We start from the raw sequence: 24,835 nt of genomic DNA, 5'->3' as shown, positions 1-24,835 counted from the left end.
GAGAGAGAGAGAGACTAGGGAAAAAAAAAAAAAAGGCGGACGGGGTGTCGCACACGTAATCCTACTGTCGCTGGTAATTGAAGGGGGGGCACCTCTTCCTTTCCCGCTATCGATGGCCTCTTTATATAGAGCGCCTCACCCACCCACTCCTTTGATCTGGCGGAACCGAAAGACGTCTTAGCTCTGGTGCCTCTCACTCGGAGAGAAAGGTTTAATGAGTTTCTATGGTACAGGATGGTTCAGTGGTGTAGTACACCGCCCACCACCCCGACCCGACCCTGTGTTGAAACCGGCGTCGTTAGTAACGTCGATTTCGATATGTGTTAGTTCTCTCTCTCTCTCTCTCTCTCTCTCTCTCTCTCTCTCTCTCTCTCTCTCTCTCTCTCTACGACTCGCATTTTTCCCTTTAGAGCCGCGGGAGCGTCAATAACAGACGGCTTGAGCCTTCGAAGGGTGGAAAATATATATATATATATATATAGAACAACGTTGTTTAACCTTCTATATATTTTTTTCTTCTATTTTTTTAGTCTTACTTTTAGGACGTGATAATAAAGGATGTCTTTAATATCTTATTTCTCTCCTGTCATGGCCAAACATTAAAAAAAAAAAAAATCCCGCTCATTTTACGTACTGGTATGATAGACCTTGCGCTGACAACACTGTGTTGCTTCCAAACTAGGAAATTGATGTCAAAAAATATGCCAGCCATATTGGAGGCCGTCATTGTCCAAAAATTCATTTCGGTGGGAATGATGGTTGGAAATCTATTTTAGTTTACCTTCCTCATCTGAATTTCAACATCACGTTTTCTATTTGCGGTCTGTTAGCATTTCGATACAGGTAGTGTTATTTGATTGGAAGAACGTAGTTAGAAAACTGTATGCGTCATTTTCATGTGATCTCTCTCTCTCTCTCTCTCTCTCTCTCTCTCTCTCTCTCTCTCTCTCTCTCTCTCTCTCTCTCTCTCTCTCTCTCTCTCTTCTCTTCTCTCTATGTCTGTCTGTCTCTCTGTCTTTCGGTTATAGTGAAGATGAGCACGTAGGGAAGTTGGCCTCAGGTCAAACCCTACAACAGGGTTGTAGTTCCGCAGTGCATTTGTTGAGGGTTGAAGGTGACGTGTGGTCCAAGGTGTAGTGAAGATGCGGTGAGTGGTGCCTCCTTCTGCAGTGATGACCATGGCGAAATATGGCGGGTTTATAAATCTATCTTCACACTAACGCCCTCTCTAAGTGTGTCTGTGGTTTACATACCTCCCAACCGGCTGTGACATGGCTGGCAAGTCTGCAGTATTCAAAGCTCAGCGCTTGAGAAATAGAAATAATGTCCTCTAATCAAATATCTATCTATCTATCATCTGGTTCATTCATCTATTCCCTCTTTGTGCAAGTAACACAAGAAGGGAAGATGTCCATCACCCGCCCGGCACCCGTCCCTCGTAGATGTGTCTTCATCATCACACCTGGCAGACCGACAGACAACTCCAGCCACCATCCTGGCCAACACCTCCACCACCACGATCGTGGGAGCAAATGTTCCTCGTTTCCATGCCTTTCCTGTTTATCATTCCTTGCCATGTCTTCCTTATATCATTGCCGGAAAATAAATTATAATTGAAAATGAATCATTATAAATTAGACACGTTTGTAGTTGTGTGTGGTGTGTTTCTGGTGACGATGGCGACCGCCCTGTTGTTCAGGGCCCTGGAGAATGAGGAGTTGAGGCTGCTTTCCCTCCTGAGGAAGAGACACAGGGAGGCTCACTCCCTCTACGTCCCTTTCTTCGGACAGGTGGAGTACAAAGACTTCACTGCCCCAGTTGAGATCGGCTCAGACTTGAGACATTTAGTGCGGAATGTACTGACCTTGAGGGACATGGCGTCCGAGCCCAGCGTATGGACAATCTGCCTCGACCTCCTCAAGGGCGTGCTACGGAAGGAGGTCCTCCTGTCCTGGCAGGTGGGCATGGCCGTCGGGTTGCTTCTCCTGGTGGCGCTAATAAAGATACTCCTGAGGTGTGTGCGCGCCAGGAGATGCAAGGACCCCGTCATGGCCAAGAGCAAGGAGAAGAAGATGGGGTCTGGTAAGAAGAACGCCAGCAGCCCTACAGCTCCGGTTTCTGTTAAGGACGACAAGGAAGCCGTTCAGAGTGGTAAAAAGAACAGGAAGGCCCCAGCTCAGAGTAGGGAAGTTCCAGCTTTGTGTGATGAGGCCCAAGAGGTGAAGTCTGAAGTTGTGACTGATGATGTAGCCGAAGAGGTGAAGTTTGAAGTTGTGACTGATGATGTAGCCGAAGAGGTGAAGTCTGGCAACGACGTAGTTCGTAAGAAGAAGGCCAGAACTCGTCGGAAGAACAGAGCTCCAGCTGAGGCCGGAAAGGGGGTGAAGTCTGAAGTTGTGACTGATGATGTAGCCCAAGAGGTGAAGTCTGAAGTTGTGACTGATGATGTGGCCCAAGAGGTGAAGTTTGAAGTTGTGACTGATGATGTAGCCCAAGAGGTGAAGTCTGGCAACGACGTAGTTCGTAAGAAGAAGGCCAGAACTCGTCGGAAGAACAGAGCTCCAGCTCAGGCCGGAAAGGAGGTGAAGTCTGAAGTTGTGACTGATGATGTAGCCCAAGAGGTGAAGTCTGAAGTTGTGACTGATGATGTGGCCCAAGAGGTGAAGTCTGAAGTTGTGACTGATGATGTCGCCCAAGAGGTGAAGTCTGGCAACGACGTAGTTCGTAAGAAGAAGGCCAAAACTCGTCGGAAGAACAGAGCTCCAGCTGAGGCCGGAAAGGGGGTGAAGTCTGAAGTTGTGACTGATGATGTAGCCCAAGAGGTGAAGTCTGAAGTTGTGACTGATGATGTGGCCCAAGAGGTGAAGTTTGAAGTTGTGACTGATGATGTAGCCCAAGAGGTGAAGTCTGGCAACGACGTAGTTCGTAAGAAGAAGGCCAGAACTCGTCGGAAGAACAGAGCTCCAGCTCAGGCCGGAAAGGAGGTGAAGTCTGAAGTTGTGACTGATGATGTAGCCCAAGAGGTGAAGTCTGAAGTTGTGACTGATGATGTGGCCCAAGAGGTGAAGTCTGGCAACGACGTAGTTCGTAAGAAGGCCAGAACTCGTCGGAAGAACAGAGCCCCAGCTGAGGCCGGAAAGGAGGTGACGTCTGAAGTTGTGACTGATGATGTAGCCGAAGAGGTGAAGTCTGAAGTTGTGACTGATGATGTGGCCCAAGAGGTGAAGTCTGGCAACGACGTAGTTCGTAAGAAGAAGGCCAGAACTCGTCGGAAGAACAGAGCTCCAGCTCAGGCCGGAAAGGAGGTGAAGTCTGAAGTTGTGACTGATGATGTAGCCGAAGAGGTGAAGTTTGAAGTTGTGACTGATGATGTAGCCGAAGAGGTGAAGTCTGGCAACGACGTAGTTCGTAAGAAGAAGGCCAGAACTCGTCGGAAGAACAGAGCTCCAGATGTGTCCCAAAAGGTGAAGTCTAAAGTTGTGACTGATGCTGTAGCCCAAGAGGTGAAGTCTGAGGCTGTAGTGTCTGGTGATGACTGGGCGGAGGATACCGAAGGTTTCTGGCGTCTTGATTGATGACCCAATGAAGGCTGTGGAGTCTGGTGACCCAACTGTCTCTGGGAATGTGTGAGGCTTTGCCATGTTATTATTGTATATTTTTATTGAACATGATATCAAGATCAATTGTTTATAACTATTTCATTCAGTCATCCAAATCATCCATGGCTATATCCTACCATGGACAGTCATCCATGGCAATATCCCACCATTGACAGTCATTCATGGCTATATCCCACCATTGACAGTCATTCATGGCTATATCCCACCATTGACAGTCATCCATGGCTATATCCCACCATGGATATAGGAGGGTGGGCCGCTAAGGGCCCCACAAGAGGTCATGATAGCAATAATGATAATTATGATATTGATATTAATGATATCAGTAATGATGATGATAATGATAGTAACATCAATAATAATAATGAAAAGAATAATGATATCAATAACATATTAATATGTATGTATATATGGTAAATGATGATGATGATGATAGTAATATCAATACTAATATCTGGAATCATGATGGTAATAGAAATAATAATAATTAATGATAATGATAATAGATAATGATTATGATGATATCAGTGATATTTATGATAATTGTAATGGCGAGGTTGCGCCCGGAAAATGGACAACAAAGGGCTTTTGCCTTTGAAATCTAGTGATACGGATTGTAAGGGCTATGAAATATAAGTTTGTAGGGAAGAATTATATTTTGCCTCGTGTAAGGGAAGAATGATACAGATTTACGAGAAGTATTGTATTCAACTTCGTTTGGTGTCATTTTTTATAAATTTCTTACCCCAAAAAATTTAGGTAATTCTCTGCTTTTATTGATGCATTAATGATTCGATTCGAACTCATTTCGCTGGAGCTGTATTTATGACCAGACCAGTAAAAATTCTCATATAATCAGGTGGGTTTTGGTCTTCTCCGGTACTGTACGGGGAAAAAAAATGCTCTACGTGATACCTTAAGGTTTATGTATCAACTCCTCAGCCCCTGGTTGTTCGTTGCGATAAACCCATAGATCTCTTTTAAGAAGATAAGGCGAGATAAGGCAAGCGGAGTGTGTGTGTGTATGTGTGTGATATCCAATGGATAGTTTGTATAACCCCGTGCGTCCGGGCGCTAGCAATCTCCTTAACTATTCCTATTACGTTGGCCAACCTGCCCAGTCCGTTAAGCAAACTGCCCCCCCCCCTTTTTTTAGTTTACCTTCCTCATCTAAATTTCAACATTACGTTTTCTCTTTGCGGTCTGTTAGCATTTCGATACAGGTAGTGTTATTTGATTGGAAGAACGTAGTTAGAAAACTGTATGCGTCATTTTCATGTGATTCTCTCTCTCTCTCTCTCTCTCTCTCTCTCTCTCTCAAGCCCTATGTCCGTCTGTCTCTCTGTCTTTCGGTTGTAGTGAAGATGAGCACGTAGGGAAGTTGGCCTCAGGTCAAACCCTACAACAGGGTTGTAGTTCCGCAGTGCATTTGTTGAGGCTTGAAGGTGACGTATGGTCCAAGGTGTAGTGAAGATGCGGTGAGTGGTGCCTCCTTCTGCAGTGATGACCATGGCTGGCAATACTAGTGTTGCAGGGGGAGGACCATATTGCTTGCATATAACTCGCGAAATATGGCGGGTTTATAAATCTATCTTCACACTAACGCCCTCTCTAAGTGTGTCTGTGGTTTACATACCTCCCAACCGGCTGTGACATGGCTGGCAAGTCTGCAGTATTCAAAGCTCAGCGCTTGAGAAATAGAAATAATGTCCTCTAATCAAATATCTATCTATCTTTCTATCTATCATCTGGTTCATTCATCTATTCCCTCTTTGTGCAAGTAACACAAGAAGGGAAGATGTCCATCACCCGCCCGGCACCCGTCCCTCGTAGATGTGTCTTCATCACACCTGGCAGACCGACAGACAACTCCAGCCACCATCCTGGCCAACACCTCCACCACCACGATCGTGGGAGCAAATGTTCCTCGTTTCCATGCCTTTCCTGTTTATCATTCCTTGCCATGTCTTCCTTATATCATTGCCGGAAAATAAATTATAATTGAAAATGAATCATTATAAATTAGACACGTTTGTAGTTGTGTGTGGTGTGTTTCTGGTGACGATGGCGACCGCCCTGTTGTTCAGGGCCCTGGAGAATGAGGAGTTGAGGCTGCTTTCCCTCCTGAGGAAGAGACACAGGGAGGCTCACTCCCTCTACGTCCCTTTCTTCGGACAGGTGGAGTACAAAGACTTCACTGCCCCAGTTGAGATCGGCTCAGACTTGAGACATTTAGTGCGGAATGTACTGACCTTGAGGGACATGGCGTCCGAGCCCAGCGTATGGACAATCTGCCTCGACCTCCTCAAGGGCGTGCTACGGAAGGAGGTCCTCCTGTCCTGGCAGGTGGGCATGGCCGTCGGGTTGCTTCTCCTGGTGGCGCTAATAAAGATACTCCTGAGGTGTGTGCGCGCCAGGAGATGCAAGGACCCCGTCATGGCCAAGAGCAAGGAGAAGAAGATGGGGTCTGGTAAGAAGAACGCCAGCAGCCCTACAGCTCCGGTTTCTGTTAAGGACGACAAGGAAGCCGTTCAGAGTGGTAAAAAGAACAGGAAGGCCCCAGCTCAGAGTAGGGAAGTTCCACCTTTGTGTGATGTGGCCGAAGAGGTGAAGTCTGAAGTTGTGACTGATGATGTAGCCGAAGAGGTGAAGTTTGAAGTTGTGACTGATGATGTAGCCGAAGAGGTGAAGTCTGGCAACGACGTAGTTCGTAAGAAGAAGACCAGAGCTCGTAAGAAGAACAGAGCTGCAGCTCAGGCCGGAAAGGAGGTGAAGTCTGAAGTTGCGACTGATGATGTAGCCCAAGAGGTGAAGTCTGAAGTTGTAACTGATGATGTGGCCCAAGAGGTGAAGTCTGAAGTTGTGACTGATGATGTAGCCGAAGAGGTGAAGTCTGGCAACGACGTAGTTCGTAAGAAGAAGGCCAGAACTCGTCGGAAGAACAGAGCTCCAGCTCAGGCCGGAAAGGAGGTGGAGTCTGAAGTTGTGACTGATGATGTAGCCCAAGAGGTGAAGTTTGAAGTTGTGACTGATGATGTAGCCGAAGAGGTGAAGTCTGGCAACGACGTAGTTCATAAGAAGAAGGCCAGAACTCGTAGGAAGAACAGAGCTCCAGCTGAGGCCGGAAAGGAGGTGAAGTCTGAAGTTGTGACTGATGGTGTAGCCGAAGAGGTGAAGTTTGAAGTTGTGACTGATGATGTAGCCCGAGAGGTGAAGTCTGGCAACGACGTAGTTCGTAAGAAGAAGGCCAGAACTCGTCGGAAGAACAGAGCTCCAGCTGAGGCCGGAAAGGAGGTGAAGTCTGAAGTTGTGACTGATGATGTAGCCGAAGAGGTGAAGTCTGAAGTTGTGACTGATGATGTGGCCCAAGAGGTGAAGTCTGGCAACGACGTAGTTCGTAAAAAGAAGGCCAGAACTCGTCGGAAGAACAGAGCTCCAGATGTGTCCCAAAAGGTGAAGTCTGAAGTTGTGACTGATGATGTAGCCGAAGAGGTGAAGTCTGAAGTTGTGACTGATGATGTGGCCCAAGAGGTGAAGTCTGGCAACGACGTAGTTCGTAAGAAGAAGGCCAGAACTCGTCGGAAGAACAGAGCTCCAGATGTGTCCCAAAAGGTGAAGTCTGAAGTTGTGACTGATGATGTAGCCGAAGAGGTGAAGTCTGAAGTTGTGACTGATGATGTGGCCCAAGAGGTGAAGTCTGGCAACGACGTAGTTCGTAAGAAGAAGGCCAGAACTCGTCGGAAGAACAGAGCTCCAGATGTGTCCCAAAAGGTGAAGTCTAAAGTTGTGACTGATGTTGTAGCCGAAGAGGTGAAGTCTGAGGCTGTAGTGTCTGGTGATGACTGGGCGGAGGATACCGAAGGTTTCTGGCGTCTTGATTGATGACCCAATGAAGGCTGTGGAGTCTGGTGACCCAACTGTCTCTGGGAATGTGTGAGGCTTTGCCATGTTATTATTGTATATTTTTAATTAACATGATATCAAGATCAATTGTTTATAAACTATTTCATTCAGTCATCCAAATCATCCATGGCTATATCCCACCATGGACAGTCATCCATGGCAATATCCCACCATGGACAGTCATCCATGGCTATATCCCACCATGGACAGTCATCCTTTGCCTTTTGGTGTCATTTTTTATAAATTTTTTACCCCAAGAATTTAGGTAATTCTCTGCTTTTATTGATGCATCCAATACTTAGATTCGAACTCATTTCGCTCGAGCTGTATTGATGACCAGACCAGTAAAAATTCTCATATAATCAGGTGGGTTTTGGTCTTCTCCGGTACAGTAGGGGAAAAAAATGCTCTACGTGATACATTAAGGTTTATGTATCAACTCCTCAGCCCCTGGTTGTTCGTTGCGATAAACCCCTCTTTAAGAAGATAAGGCGAGATAAGGCATGCGAGAGAGAGTGTGTGTGTGTGTGTGTGTATGTGTGTGATATCCAATGGATAGTTTGTATAACCCCGTGCGTCCGGGCGCTAGCAATCTCCTTAACTATTCCTATTACGTTGGCCATCCTGCCCAGTCCGTTAAGCAAACTGCTCCTCCCCTCCTTCTACCACCACCACCACCGCCACACCACAGTCAGGAATTTATTACACGCGTCTAGTGATACCACAGGGAGGAACCACCCTCCTCCTCCTCTCCTCCCTCCCTCACAGCGTTCGTTGACGGCTTGCGACCAGGAAGCGGCGCCCCTTGGTTCAGAGGGGCTTATGCTGGGGGAGGATGTGTCTTACCTGAAGATGTCTCGCCCCGTCTCTCCCCACCGTTGAAACGTTATGTTCGGCCTGAGGAAGTGGTGGTGGGGTTGTGTGCTCTGGTGTGTGTGTATGTGTGTGGTGGTGAGGCTGGTTTGTGGTGGGGCCTTTGTAGTTAGATTCTGTTTGTAGTGGTTGTGGTGAGGCCTTTGTATTGTGGTTGTGGTGAGGTTCTGTTTGTGGTGCTTGTGGTGAGGCCTGTGTGTTGTGGTTGTGGTGAGGTTTTGTTTGAGGTGGATGTGTTGAGGCCTTTGTGTTGTGGTTGTGGTGAGGTTTTGTTTGTGGTGCTTGTGGTGAGGCCTTTGTATTGTGGTTGTGGTGAGGTTCTGTTTGTGGTGCTTGTGGTAAGGCCTGTTTGAAGGGGTTGTGGTGAGGTCTCTTTGAAGGGGTTGTGGTGTGGTGTGTTTGTGGTGGATGTGGTAGGGCCACAAGTGTTGGAAGTGAAACATATTTACGTTACCATAAGCCAATGGTAGAACACATGCGTCATAGTGTAATGGGACGGTATTTTCGTCAGGGTGTAAATAGTGGTGTAAATCGGTACTAAAACAGGATGTCGGTATCGCTGAGTTTTGGCCCTTTAAAGCAGAGTGCTTGACCCATACGTACCTTATCCACTGTAATTGATTTAGCGGACTGAAATCGTCTATTTCAGACGCCGCTGTAATTTGCCACAACGCTGTATTCGTCTGCCACACGATATTAAACTTTAAAGGTTACGAAAGTCTTAACTAACACTTGTGGGCGTGGCTTGACGTCACGTTTGTGGATGTGGGAGGCTGGTGACGTGACTGGTGGGTGTGGCATAGTGATGACGTCACTTTAAGGTGTGTGACGTAGTGTTGACATCACTTAGTGACTTTACATTGGAATTCACGACGTCAGTGGAATGGGGTCGTCTGATCACTACATTAGTGTGGCCTGATAACGACGTCACTCCTAGGGTATGGCTGTGCGCGCCCCTTGTGGTTGGATTAGTGAGGCTTTCAAAGCGACCTTTTCATTGGCCGGGCACCAGGGTGACCCACTGGCTAGAGAGGGGGAGAGGAAAATGGGTGGTGATCCCCCACACACACACACCCATTATATCATCCTTAGTCCTCCAGTGTGGCCAACATTGCTGGCTGGATCCTCCCACCCACCCGATGGGATTTTGACCGCGTGGTTATTGGCTACACTGAGGAAACTGTCTGCCCTTCTCTCTCTCTGTGCTTGGGGTCTGCAGTAAAACCTCCATTATCGGAAACGATAAAAGAGCCGGTTAGGGGTTTTTGTTCCGGTCTGTCGGATAAGGGGAGTTTCCGGATTAGAGATAACTCCTTCTATCCGGGAAAAAACTCCCCAAATCCGAAGTTTTTCATATTCTGACTCTATAGTTCCTCTCCCAACCTCCCTTAACACCTTATGTGCCAGTACTCTTCCATTGATCAACCTTGGACAACTTCGCTCAATACTGTCCAGAATTCTGTGCTGAGTCGCCTGTGGTTTCACTGTGACCTCGCTTTCCAGTGTACTCCCCTCCCCCTGACCTCCTACCCTTATTGAATGGTCCTCCTACCCTGACCCCCCCCCCCCCCATGCCGCCCCCCTTACCGCGTGTCCTAATTAATTGCCAATGTGACAATAATTGGTAATTCCATTACCGTGGTGGCGGGTTGTCTGCTAGGGCCGGAGGAGGCTTATGGAGAAGTCCTGAGTTGAGTCAACATGTTCCCCTTCTTGCGTCCAGCATCGGCCCTTTGAATTCCACATGCCAAGTCTTGTCGGTTCGGTCGGTCGGGTTTATCCGTCGGTGTTTCGTGAGTTGGTGATCAAGAAGGTTTTTGCGATTGTTTGCGGAGGTGTTACGACAGCGGGGAGCGCTGTCCAGGGTCGTAACCATCAGTTGCGAGTGATGGGGTGAAAGACGGATTTGACAAATCCGGAGTTTCTGTAGTGATTTAGAAAATTAGGGACGAAATAGATATTTACGTACGTGTGACATCTTTCATTCCTTCCAGAAAAAAAGTAAATTGATGTTGACATATGTTTAACAGCATTTCTTCCCCACGTATGTTTTCGTTTGATACCTTTATAGTCGAGAAAAAAGCGTCTGCACATACTGATGGCACGGTAAACAACAAGTTGCAGCTCACTCCGGACTTGCAACGGGGTGCAAGTGCCGTGAGACACGTGCTCCATTAACTTCATTTAGATATTCAAATTTGTTACCGTCAACTAAGCCAAACCTGGAGCCAGCTTTTGGTAGTATAAGCAAGGGTCATATGTAAATTGGAAGCGTCAACACCAAGTGATTATAAAGTATTTTTCCTGTGTAGTGATTATATTAAACATCTCTGCGTATGTACGTACGTGAATCATGAATTAAGTGGTCATCCTTATGTAAATTATGTATACTGGTGTTTACACAGTTGTATGGGGGGTTTGCATAGTAGTACACACACACACACACACACACAAACACGCGCGCGCGCGCGCTCTTGGGCACCATATATGTGCTCATAAACACGACAATTCGCAATGTATACACTCATACTTAGATTAAAGTGCCACGTATATCCCTAGCGTCATATAGGCGGCGTCTACGAACGGATGGGAGCGAGTCGGGTGTAATTAGTATGAAGGTTGAGATTCTCACAGTCTCTCTCTCTCTCTCTCTCTCTCTCTCTCTGAGGAGAAAGAGGAGGATAGGCAAAGATGATAAGGGGTTTCTAGATAGAGAAATCTATATGACTCGATGGGATTCCTAGAAAATAGTTCTAACAATATAGCAGTTATGCGAGTAGTGTCATTTCTATCTGTGATATAGATAACAGTGTGTGGAGTATCCATCAATCTGTTTATCTATTGCCATTTCAAATCGTAGGAGGCAATTCAGAAGCATTTACGTTCTAGTGAAAAAAAAGATCTGGTTTTCGAATTTTCACAACAGTTGTTTGTTTACGTAGTCGATAAGGCTCTGGGGCGTCTTGCTATCACCAGAAGGCCTTTGTCTTTTTGTTTTGGAAGACGAAAGCGCGAAAACCTTTTGTGTACAAAGTCGTGAGGTATACCAGCTATGCCCCAGGCACACAGTGAACCTTGTGCTTGTCCTACTTCACTGTTCCACTCACTCTTGCCTTCATATGAAGACGAAACGAAAAAAAAATATCTTTGATATCACCAAGTTTTATTTTCATACGGTTTTGAGCAATTTAGGGAAGACGTGTTTGTGTGTTTGTGTCTGTGTCTTTGTTTCAGAGCGAGGTATAATGAAAGACGCTTGAAATATTTCCTGCATTTTATCAGAAGGTTTGAGAAGAGAACGACCTCATGTCTGAACTGATTTTTTTTTTTTACTTCTGCTTGTGAGATATTGAAATAAGCAACGTATTTAGGTTTCATTTCTCTTGGAAAGTTGGGAGTGTAAGTGGTGTGTGTGTGTGTGTGTGTGTGTGTGTGTGTGTCTGTGGACGAAGTAAAGTGTTACCTATGAGTTTGTTACGATACCATCTGATGGATTACACGTTGTGACGACCACCTGTGCAACAGGTGGTAACAGCTTCCTTACATTGACAGCAGGAACCAGCTGGATTCAACGACAGGAGCAAAGACAGTGCTCAGCAACAGCTGTCCTTCCTTTTGGTCGATGGTCCTATGGTCACAGTCCAGCTGGAAGGCTTTAATGCTTCACCGACAGTCCATTTCCGACAGGTATGGGGGACCCGTAGCGTTTAATTATGGCTTCTTTCGTGTAAGAAGCAAATCACACGTGACACCTTCGTCCATCCCAGGTCGTAGACTTGTTAACAACAATCGCTCCCCCTTTATCTCTGGGTTGTGGCCGTATCCAGAACATGTAGTCATAGTTCTAAAAAGGTTCTGTCCAAGTGGGGAGATTTTCCACAGTGTGCGGCGTCAATACTGGATGGTTTTATGTAAAATCCCCGGGACGTGTGCCACTTTGAAACTGAAGGCAAAAAATCAGCTTTGTTTGTTTATAATTAATCCTCTTTCCAGCATAGACACGATTCTTTTTTTTTTCTTTTGCATTATTCCAGGAAGCGCCTTATGACGGAGTGTCTGTTGTGTTCATGGAAAGATGATTTGCACCCACGTCCGCACACGAGCCTTTGTGAAAAGGTTAGAAAAAAAATAGAAAGTCCCCAAGAAAGGCCCCCTGCCATCACAAGTTTATGGAGGTCACCCTTGAAAGCTGACCCTCTGGTCGAGAAGGAGTCATAGCTTGAGTAGAAGACACTCTACTGGTAGACAGGTAGACAGGCCCACTGTGGCATATCATTATCGTGGATATTCTTGGACGACTCGTAATCCTCTCTAATTACCGGCGACTGAATTAAATCTACACACAACCCTCTGTTGGGTAGAGCCCATAATTCGACCGCCATGTTCAGAATAAGCAGCGAAGTCGGGTCGGTGATTCACGAACACTCTTTGAGTATTCGAGACAGATTCACATGACCTGATGATAACATAGCCTAGCCTGCGCTTCATATCTACATTCTTCGTGGTCTTCGTCTTCATCTCTGACCCTTCTTTGTTCTTCGTCTCTTCCTCCTCTTCCTCCAGAATCCTCTCCTCGTGCTCCTACATCATCTTCCCTCCTCCTCCTCATCCCTTCCTTAGTCTTTCTCTTTCTTCCTCCCCGATCCTTCTTTTCCTACCACCTACTGAGCTCATTTTCATGCACCCCTCATCTATTTTTAAAAGTATACACCCCTCCTGGGAAGACCGCGAAAGACATTCCGGTATTAATTTGATCGTCGTGTCATGGGATATTCATATCAGACTCGGACATATTGGTGAGATTGAGCATTATAATCCACGACACTTCGTGGACTTCAAATTTATTGCGACCCCAAGTAGCCTTTCAGAGGGACTGACTTACCGATCAATAAACAGAGGTATATCTGTGATACGTTCGACGCTAAGGGGTGGCTCTCCCTCCTGTTAAGTCCGTGTTAAGTAGGATTTAATCATATTCGATTCCATGCCCTTGACTTCCCTGCATTTATCTTCTCCTTGCAGATGATCCGCATCCTGATTGATACATGCATCCTGCAGTCGACGGGTTCTCTGCGGTGTGGACCTTTTTCCCCCCCGGCTGTCGTGGTTATGATAACCAGTCGTTGTCTTGGGGTAACTTGCTGTCACTGGGCTTGTCTTGGGGCCTGCAAAGGTTTTGGTTGAGTTAACACTCGTATCCACCGATCCCACAGCATTGCAGGGGGGTTAGGTAAATCAAGAGAGAGATGACTGTTTCTCAAGGTGGTCAGCTACTGTCTTTGTGGGACTGACTGGATTCAGTCGTACTGACTGTTTCAGTCGGTTGGTTTTTTTTTTGAATCCCTAATTCAGTTGTCAGCATAAAAGTTACAAGTGTTAAAACTCTGGTTATTAAACACACTTGCCCAAGATTAGTGAAATGCGTCCCTTGTAAAATGATACTTTTTTTTTTATTAAATACACAACGGTTGTGCGATGAAAGCTAACGGTTCTCTGCTATCCACGGCAGCAACTTTAAGCTTTATCTCAGAAAGCTGGCCAGCTCACAGCTTAGTCTTGCTGGCTGTTTGGGTACCTGATATTTAGAGGAGCAACACAAGCATAAAGTACGAAGTTGTCCTCATCACTCTGGAATTAGAGTTACTCTACATTGTAAATGTATATTTAAGACCCACATTACGACTTTCCCCCCGAGATCATAAATGTATATATGTTGATTAGACAAGATGTTTCACAGCCAACACGAATGTTGTGGAAAGATAACTCAGAGAGTATCATTGCATTATTCATAGTTCACTTGGCTCTTCCATAAGTTTCTGTTCAAGTTCATTTATGTTTGGACATACCTGGGGCATCATGAACATATTGGAAGAGAAATTTAGGAGGTGCAGTTTGTTTATGGATGTGAAAGGAGTTTGTATTCTTATTTGCTTCCGTTGAGAAATTACGTAGACGAGCAGGAAGTGTTTATGTTCTCTCCCACATTAATATCAGCGTCATATTTTTTTGATATTAAGAAAAGGGTTAAAAATAATGACTTCTGAGCTGCTTAAACTCTTGATATCGTCTCCCCACACGAATAGATCACACTCTCTCTCTCTCTGTTTAATATTACCTCCCCTTAAATCATCGTAATCTCCAGTGAAGCCAGTGAAACTCAAAGACAACAGGGACAACAAGTAATACACACATAATATATCATCATGAAAGATATTTATGGCCGAACCCAGAGCTTCCTGTGTGGGTCGGCTAACCTTCGCTTGGGCCAGGTTTGATCATATTGCTCCCGACTTTAGTGCCGAGGGAGTAGCATATTACAGAGCACTTATGCTTGCATGCATATGCTTACGTACCACTCTGTTCATGCTGCTGTACTTGTTTAAGTCAGGCTCCCTGTCCATCTCTCTGTATCTCTTCCTGTTAAAATTCTAGATCAGATTTCATTCATTTTTTATTGGATTAATTAACTCTCCAACATATCATTAGACTTTAAAACCTACAGCTTGTTTACCGAATGCTATCCTAGCTACGTCTCTTCGTCGTATATCAACTGACTGTTATGTTTCTTTCTCGTATCTCCCTCTGATGATGTGATCATTACACGAAAGTGCACTCGGGAATTTATCGTGTTTCCCTGTAGCAAGAAAGGAATATATATATATATATATATATATATATATATATATATATATATATATATATATATATATATATATATATATACATATATATATATATATATATATATATATATTTATATATATATATATATATATATATATATATACACATATATATATATATATATATATATATATATATATATATATATATATATATATATATATATATATATATATATATATATATATATATATATATATATATGTATGTGCGTATGTATCACTGAACATCTTGTGTGTATTTGCATAACGTAAAACACCATCTTTATAACAAAAACAACAGGTCACAGAGAAGGTGCTCACCCCAGCCGCCTTAATATTGTTTCGTTCCTGTGTTCCTCGTCTGGGAAGAATGCCGGCAGCCACTTTTTAATTACCGTCATGAAGATCCTTTGAGAGGGGGAGGGCAAAAATGGGGGGGAAATGGAGAATGCTCATTAGCAAAGATGGGTTGTTTGTGAGGGTAATGAGAACGTAGCCTTGGAGTAGGAGGAGGCAGCCTTGGGGAAAAATAAGTATTCAGGCTTGGGAAATAAAGGTAGTACCCTTGTGAAATAAGGATGTAGCTTTGGGAAAGAGATTGTAGCCATTTGGAAGTAAGGACATAGCTTTGGGAAAAAAAAAAAAAAGGTTGTAGCTTTGAGATATAAGGACGTGGCCTTGGAGACTTTGCTTTCAGCGCCTTAGGATAGCAGATGGCGTAGTTCTGCACCTGTATTGTTGAGCTTCTTGTGTTTGTGTTTGCTGGCAAAGGCATTCTGGTCACTACTATAGAAATGGTGATAGTGTTTATCTTCTATTCATCCTCGTCTGCATCACACTTTTATAGCATTTAACCCGGGAATAAACTTGTATGGCAAGGTTGAAGATGTGATGAGGGCTATACATCTGTTATACATGATAACTTTAACTCTGGTGATGGTTATAATTGGAGGCTGTGTCTGTAACAACTATAGTTACTAACTAACTGAGAGATAGACTTCATACTCTTAGAAGCATCTGGTACATTGCTTCGTATCTGAAGGTGTCGAACTTCCTTGAGGAATCTATATCAGAATATATGAAAATAACAAAGTATGTAACATCGTGCCTTCGAGAGATTGATGTCAGTATATATACAAGTAACTAGATATGTGACTTGGGGTTCATGGCGTCACGCAAGTATGCCGTCAACGTGTTGTTGATGTCGCAGGAAAGGTCACGTTGCCACATCTCTGAGGGTGTTGCAATCACCACAGCATAATCTGTTACACGAGTCTATGAAAGAAGGTGACGATTCTGAAACTTGGCTGGGCTTAAAAGTCGCTGAGACTGGTTTCTGGGACCATACACAAGAAGAGACTCTGTTAAAGAAATGATGAAGGATCTTCCTTGAAGCTTTATGATTTCCAACCATTAAATTTGATGCAAGAGAAAAAATATCGACTTAGTTCTGTTGAAGGACAAGATACCCAGACCGATCGAACGATCTTTCTGCTCAAGAACTAGATTTTCCGAGTGACCCCAGAAGTCTTTTAAAAGGTAAACACGACCGTCTGTCTGTTAAAGCCAAAGTCTTGGGCTGATCCACGAAAATTGGTCAGGGATCTTTACGTGATGGGAGTTGGAAGGGAGAGCTCAATAGTCGAATTTACGGTAACAACTGTTTTGTTTTGCAGGATGTTTGAATCAGCTTAGAAGTCACGGCTAAACCAGACCTCTGAGGACGAATTATACCAGGGAGTAACTTGTATTCTAGACGCTGTAGATTAACTCATAAAAAGAGTCTTGTTGATTCTCCATTGTCCATTCGTAGGTTCATATCACAAATGGTAAAGAATACGAGGAGAATAAACTCGTGCAAGGCTGAGGTGATGAGGTGGAAATATGGCAACTCTGATTGGAATTTATTTTTAGCGAAGTTAGAGCAGACGTCTTGTAGCCTAGGCCTTTGTGAATTGATTTTCACTTTGAGTGGTACATTTAGTACTTCATAAAGACTAAATCGACAAATATATATATATATATATATATATATATATATATATATATATATATATATATATATATATATATATATATATATATATATATATATATATATATATGATACTTGATATGCATGTAAATCATTTACTGTAAAAGTCTGACATCAAAATGACGAGGATACGCCTGGAGTTTTTTCATTTCCTTCTGAACAGTGAGAGTTGATCCGAAAGCGATACAATTTTATCCTGCAGTCTGACTTTTACTACACCTTACAATAATTGATATATATTTATATATATATATATATATATATATATATATATTGTATTATATTTATACTTTACTTATTCGCAGTTTCCCGCAGCATCGAGGCAACGCCAGGATCAGACGAACAGCAGACTTATGTGAACATATCCACTCTCTTAGCTGTCGTGTTATGATGCAACGAAGCCAGAGCCAACCTTCCACAACCAAGCCTCACAGACTATTCCCTGGTTTACCTTGACCGCTTCGTGTTCCCTGGTTTAGCTGTGGACACTACGTCGCCCTCCGTACACCACATCGATCCGGTTCATTCTATCTCATGCGCATCTCTCCCTCTTTTAAAGGTTCAGACTCCGATAGTCGCGCAGAGCGTTGGTCGTAGCGAAACCCCATTAGAATCATTGTCGGAAATATTAAGGTAGATACACAGAGAGAGGGAGAAAAAAAATAATGTTGGTCGAAGCAATTGTCTTTGTGAACTGCCTCCAGAAACTGAAGCGGATGATCGCAAAACTTTTTTTATTTAATGTAGTTATGCCAGACTTGCCGTCACAAGCAGGGAGATATAATTCTCCCGAAACGTTCATAACCCACCCACCCCCAAAAAAAACAAAAAAAACTTTTGTCTGAAAGTTAGAGTATGGCTCTCATTTTTGTAGATGTTTAACTGGAAGAGTTCCCCCTTAAGTATGAGCTCACTGGAAAGTTAGTTTGAGGCGAGGGAGCAGTGGAGAGGAAGCTGTTAAGGGTAAATTCACCTCACAAACAAGCCTGTCTTTTCGGTTTGACAAATTTGAGGTCATCAGTGGAGCCATTGTACAGAATAACTAAATTTTTTTCCCCCCATCGTTTCTCTTTTTTTTTCGGGGGGGGGGCAGAAATCACAGACATCGTCTGATGTATCTTGAAGTCACGTATAGGGATGTCAGACAGACCATTATTATAGTGATACGAGAGGAAGGGGGGGGGGGGGGGGGGCATAGTTACTCTGGCTAACAGTAAACACATGGATGTTTCTCTCACCGGGAGAAAAACCTTCAAGAAATGCCCGGGTCAAAATGAGGTTTTTAATCGCGTTACGGCATAGGATGCGCCTTGTCGCTTGGGAAATGAAGGCGAGAATATCCAGCCGATGAAGCTTCGACACGGCTTCAGGATTAAACCCGTAATCAGGACAGTCTCTCTCTCTCTCTCTCTCTCTCTCTCTCTCTCTCTCTCTCTCTCTCTCTCTCTCTCTCTCTCTCTCTCTCTCTCTCTCTCGGTACAACGTTGCCGTCATTCTGTCCGTAGATCACGCGCACGACCTCCTGCGCCAGGATATTCTTCAAAGATCACGAAGAAGTATCAGACAAAGAAACAGTGTATGATTAGCGGGGGGAAAAGAAGAGCAGGATTCCAATCTAGTTACCGAAGCTTAGGATTAGGATTTGCCTGGTGGCATCCGCCTTAATCCTTGTATCTTTTATCTTAACATATATCATGAAATTCGTTGTGCTGCAGAGCAGTATTAGATCTGTCAGTTCACCTAGGGATATCTGTATATCATTTCTAACGTCCACCTCGTAACAAAAGAGTCCTGTTGGATGTACACTGTTTCATTGGACATGACTGAAAAAGAATGTATTTCTGTCCAAAGAAAGGTTTTTTTTTAATGGATTTCCCATTTTTTTCATGTACTGCGTCACTGGTAGGTAGATCATTTGACTGTCGGTGGGAAAAAAAAAAGGAAAATATGATGCAGATTTGCTTCCCTTTCAGTCTCTGAACTACAATAAAAACAAGAGTTTTGACTCTCGCTGGAGAATGTATATTTATTCCAGACAATTCACATCAATTTCATCTTCTTTACGGTCAGAGGTGTTGATGTAAGTCACCTCCAGAGTCAAATTGATGTCATTAAAGCCCTAAAGTCAAGTTGATGTCAATAAACTGTAGAATTTTGAAGAATAGCCATCTGGAAATTATTGATGCGTCCTCAGGAGTGTGTGTCTGGACTATGTACATTATAGTCTCCGGCCACTCGTGACTGATCAGAAAGAGGGTTCCATGTTTCTTACCCCTAGCTACTGTAATTAAGGTCCCTCAACGCCTAATTGTTCAGTCATCTACCACTTGTGAGCTTTGCATGTCTCTCCTTTGTATTACATTTTCTCGTCTCCAGTTACCGTAACAGTCATTGCCCAGTTTAACAGTCATTGCCCTATTTATAACTCACTGTTACATATCCATATGGTATAGTTACATTTTCCTACAGATATAGTAACAGTGTCTTCAAGTATCAAACAAGCGTTACAGTTACAGTAGTGTACACTGTTATTTGATACAGTTATACACGTCTTCAAGTTTTACAGTTACGATATCTCGTCAATTTTTATGATCGTTTCATATAAGTGACAGATATGACCTCCTCTGCAACCAGTATTCTCTTGTTTGCGTGATGCCTTAGAGGTAGCAAAAATGTCGATGGAAGTAATATGCATATTGTAGATTAGTTACACAATCTATTTATATCTATGACGCCAGCTCCCCTTCGGGAACTCCCTCAAGGGGGTGGCCTGTGGCAATAGACTCTTCATAACTAGTGAACTCCAGTGCCGCTTCCTAGCCTGGCAGAGGGCAACTCTAGCGCAGTGTTTGTAGAGGCTTCTGCCTAATACTCTTATCAACGACCACTGCAATTTGGAGATACAGATATAAGACACTGGGTTACAACATCCTTGTCACGATAATACACTCACAAGGTTTCGACGCACAGAAGCACCGCTGGGTCATCACGCTTGCCAGTCAGGGGTCCGACACAAGAAAGGAACTAGTCGACTTCGACTCGCACCTGGCGTCCAGTTGATTAAACATTTACGCGCGACACCAGAAGCAACAGTCGTGTGTCTCCCTGCATAACAACGGACCTCAGAAGTATCTCTTAGCACTTGGCCCTCAGTATAAACTTAGTCGGTAGCTCACATTTGACAGCAGAAGATCCGGCCTACCAGAAAATCGTCCTTGTGTCACGTTTTCGTAAATTTCAAGTTAATCACGGAATACTTTGTATGAGGCATATAGATCCACTTTGAATATGTTACCTCGTAGATTTAGAGAAGTTCCTGTCATTGCAAGTAGTGCCAATGGTTCAGTGTGCATTTAGAAGCTTTTTAAGTTGGAGTTAGAAGGCATTTATCGTCGCCCTACGTTTTGCACGACCGTGAAGAGCTTTGGTAGTTGCAAGCTATGATCGTGCGAATTGAAAAGTGATTTTTAGGATGAATATCCTCTTTCATCCGTTTACCATCTAGCCATTAGACTATCCCATTCCCAAACCATCTCACATGTGTGTCATCCTACCCTCTAGTAAATTGCCAATAAGCTCACCTGAATACCCATTGTTGTGCAAACTCTCGTTCACTTCGTCTACCTTAATCATCCAGCGAATGTCTGATGGTAGTTCAACTTTCTTGAACGTGCTCATCTTATTTCTTAAGGCGAAGCTATAGCCTCCAGACATTCCTGAGTTAGAAATTAATACGTGACAGTTCCAATTTTAGAGGACAGATGAAGGCGAAAGCCTTTGTGAAAGCTGCAGCATTCATGTACACAAAGGCATAAAGAAATGCATGAACGTCAAACACTTCAGTAATCTATGTAAACAAAGCAGATGACTGTCCCTGGAACTCTCCTCTCGAAAGTGGAATTGAGGAATTGATTCGCGTATGTATGTGTGTGTGGGTGGGTGGGTGTGTGTGTGTGGGTGTATGCGTGGGTGTCACCGGACTCTGCCTACCTGTGGATTATACCACAGTCTCGTCAAAGAACTCCTCGCTGTGCAGGATGCCATCACTTCCCTGCAACTGGAACGAGCGCAGGTGTATCGTCCGGCTCTTGAGTTGTACGGTGGACGGACGGAATTTCCAGAAGGACCAAAGCCTCTGGAGTTTAGCGTCTCAACACAGACTGGATGAATACTGGTACAGTCTTTTATGTAAGAACAAAGATGCCTTTTTTTCTCTCTGTTTCGTGGGCACCACTTTGGCATTCTCTCCATCGGGTTATGAGTCCATGTCATCCTTTTGTTTTTTCAATTTGGTTTGATCCAGGAGCCTTAGTTGACCAGTTCACCTATGTGATTATCACTTTAACATGGTCTTTGAGTGATAGATTATCTCTGTCTTTCTCTCACCCACTCTTTCTCTCACACCCACTTCTCCTTTCTCTGTCGCCCACTCGCTTCTTTTAAGAAAATATGCAAAATTTCTTTGCTTCGGAGTAATTAATGTCGGTGCTACATTGATTTTAATTATGTTGTAAATGTTTATTCTGAGAGATTATTATCGTTTTGAGCAAAAATGCCCCCGCGATTTTATGCCGGTGGCTGCTGCAATCATCATCATTCTCTCTCTCTCTCTCTCTCTCTCTCTCTCTCTCTCTCTCTCTCTCTCTCTCTCTCTCTCTCTCTCTCTCTCTCTCTCTCTCTCTCTCTCTCTCTCTCTCTCTCTCATGTAATGGCCTTTGCCACGGTAGATCTTCCTCTCATGGCACACGTAGCCTTCGAGGTTGTCGTAACAATGCCTTTAGCTGGAATCAAGCGATTCTCTTTGGCGTTGCGTCATTCATGCCAGTCGCACTTAGCTAATAAGCCTCGGACGTCGCTAATTCCTTGTGATTGTTTTAAGATGAAGGTTATATCTCTCTCTTGTCCCTGCTAGAATGTGTGCAGTGGTGGTCAGCAAGAGAGGATGTTGTGTGATAATGCTTGGAAGACGCCGATGGCGATCCGGGGATAATCGCACTGAGGGAACTCATGTAAATGTCCCGTCCATTTACAATGTTTTGTTCCTAATGTTTCCTAGGCTTTCTTTCCCATTTTCTCAGCTTCTTTCGTTAAATATTCCTTTTCTTATACTTTCTTTTTTCTTGCGTTCTTAATGGTTATATCAAACTTAATCTAAATATTCTTGATTACATTCATCTCGTATTAACATTTTTTTAGTTTGATTTCTCGTGATGTATAGTAATGCTAAGCGTTGATTTCGGGTAAATAGTATTGTTAGCCAACAACTCATTGTGTCTTGTTAACGAACTATTCCCAAGTGCGATGATAAAGTCTTTAGATAAATGTCGCAGTAACATCCCAAATGAGATATAGATATAGGTGTATAGCATTCTTTCTGACTGTATCGTTTTTATACCCAGTTGCTTATCATCCTTACAGAAGTGCACGGCGTCAAGAATATACAAATGAGAGGCACCATTCGCACACACCCACCACTCGAGCTGTCGTACATAAAGCATTATAATGTACAGTCCATTATCATTATTAGTATCAATTAAGATAATGAATGTATATTCATATTCTCAGTAGCGTGGAGGTTACAGGGAGGCATAAATTGTACTGCAGTGGCTTAAATAAAAAGAATTATTTTGCAGTACACCTCGCATTCATAGTGTAAGAATCCCACGGTTGCTCTGGTAATTGTTTATACATTTGACGGTAACTGCTGACTAGGGGTTCGAGGCAACATTTCACCCTCTTATTTTAAACCATTTTTTTCCTCTTTTTTTTTTTTCCCTTAAGCAGGAAACTTTATGCTAATGATGCCCTTGAGTCGCCAACCGCGGAGGATATTTCACACTAATTTTTTCGATGATCATTGGTGCTTTCTGAAGCCAGTGTGGAACGGGTGTTAAAGACTCGCCATAACGAAGCGGGTTGCGCTAATTAGCCTTAATTACTGTCGTCGCGTCTCGGGGGGATCCGTTAATCTTGTGTGTGACGCGTATTGTCATAACTCAGGGCGCTTATGTTGCCTCATTATGAGGCGCCACATATTTATAATGGCCGTGCCCGTGTCTGATGCCAGTCCTCTTCGTAAAGGTGCTGTATCCCTTGTATTACCACCCGTCTTGTGGACGAAAGACATTTGATGATCGCTTCCCCGAGCGTACGTTACGCATCTTCGGCGGCGGAACGCTCAGCGTAACGGCGTATCATCCGAACGCATCCACGTTCACAGTATGCGTAAACCCCTTGACTTACTGTCCTTCTAGGATATGTTGTGGTGTTGGTTATCACAGTGGCTTAAGCGGAGAAGACGCAAGCACGTACTGGATGTGCAAGATCTGTAAGCACGATAACTTTGAACTAATGAGTACGATATCTTTCACATATCATGGGTTACCCCAGCTGTGCAATGATGTATGTTTGCGTTCGATAACTATATGAATGTAGACTTGGCAAAAGTGCTGTAGATTAATATCAGGAAGAATACTGCATAACTCAATGTTACGTAAAGATATATATCATTTTTTATCTGCATTACCTCTTGGTCAGTTGTGAGACTGTAGATCGATACGCGCTCATCTTGGGAAATCTGTCTCTTGACTTAAGATTTTCCGATAATACTCTGAAACTATTCATGGAACTCGTGATTCATTTGTTCATAGTATACGTCAACACGCAAGACTATCAAAACTCCCTCCCTCATTCACTCACTCACTCTCTTTCTCTCTCAACACATGAAACACAGTCGGGTTACAAGGGAGTATTGCTGGTGTAACAGTGTACCTTGATGAAGGAAAATCTGATCTACTGGAAAACAAAACTCGATAAACGAGTAACAGAAATGCTGTTTTGATCCTGTGTGAACGTACAGCGATATACCTTTTTTTTTTCCCCGTCCTCTTCCTCCTCCTCCTCCACCTCCCCCGCTGCCAGTTGTTTCATACGTGAAAAGATTTGAGAGCAAAATATTCCTTTTTTTACTTTAGACTTCGATTGTAAGCGTGGTGTTGAAGCTGTGTTGTGTGGGATGGACAGTGAGGAAGGATGCAACTCATGCCACAGTCTTAGGGCCTTGATGATACCCCCCAACCTCTTCCTTCAAAGTAACTTTGAGTATCACTGAATACCACTGTTCTGTTTCTGGTCTTATCCACCATAAAGTCTCCGGCCCTAAAGCCCAATATTGTATATATATCTTCAGTTATATTCAGTGTACGATGTTTGGGGCAGGTTAGAGCGTTACACAACTGTGTTATTTCCAGTTTTATTCGTCGTTCTGATCCTGCGATTTTAAACTGGTCTGCAACGCCTGTTGCCAGCTACTAATATCCGCCAGAGATTTATTGTGAGGCCTTTTTTTTTTTTTTTTACCAGCGAAAGGCTTTGTTTCTCTTGTGTGAGACAACGCCTTCGATATAAATTGCCCGTTAGTCTCATACCCTCGTTAGGATGTCCCTTAGAAGAGGTCGTACGTGGAGCTGTTGCTCAGAGCTGAACACCCTCACCAAAAAAAAAATTGTTTTGGCTTGTGTTTTGTGGGCGTCCGACTCTCTCTCACACACAGATTCTTGCTTAATACGTCGGCGTTTTTGGCGTTTTATCCGTCTGCTCGTTGGAGCTATTTTTTCCTTCTCTTTTTCACGCCAGGAAGAAATTGCAAATCTGCCTCCTTGCGTCTCACAAGTTTTTTCTTCTGTCATTCCAGAACTCCCTCGCTGGAAGCTGAGCCGTTGAAAAAAAAAAAAAAAAAG

At 43.7% G+C, this 24,835-nt stretch overlaps 2 protein-coding genes across 13 annotated transcripts in view; both read left to right on the top strand.

Annotated features, from left to right (window-relative positions):
* FMRFa (FMRFamide propeptide) overlaps positions 1-24,835 on the top strand; it is a 198,941-nt gene that overhangs the window by 162,967 nt on the left and 11,139 nt on the right. The window lies entirely within an intron of this gene.
* LOC139757407 (uncharacterized) lies at positions 1,608-7,595 on the top strand. Of its 8 annotated transcripts, none has more exons than XM_071677868.1 (3): positions 1,608-2,660; positions 2,700-3,464; positions 6,507-7,595. In XM_071677868.1, exons 1-3 carry the CDS (start codon positions 1,620-1,622, stop codon positions 7,500-7,502), a joined length of 2,802 nt encoding a protein of 933 aa, XP_071533969.1. In that variant the 5' UTR covers positions 1,608-1,619; the 3' UTR covers positions 7,503-7,595. The 8 variants fall into 8 exon arrangements, with proteins under 8 accessions (XP_071533969.1, XP_071533974.1, XP_071533973.1 ...); XM_071677873.1 differs by having other exon boundaries at positions 1,608-3,023; positions 3,306-3,464; XM_071677872.1 differs by having other exon boundaries at positions 1,608-3,062; positions 3,306-3,464.

The sequence above is a fragment of the Panulirus ornatus genome, chromosome 26, assembly GCF_036320965.1.
Source record: "Panulirus ornatus isolate Po-2019 chromosome 26, ASM3632096v1, whole genome shotgun sequence".
Classification (NCBI taxonomy): domain Eukaryota; kingdom Metazoa; phylum Arthropoda; class Malacostraca; order Decapoda; family Palinuridae; genus Panulirus; species Panulirus ornatus.
The sequence above is the reverse complement of the archived record's forward strand: the minus strand, read 5'-3'. Positions and strand labels throughout refer to the sequence as shown.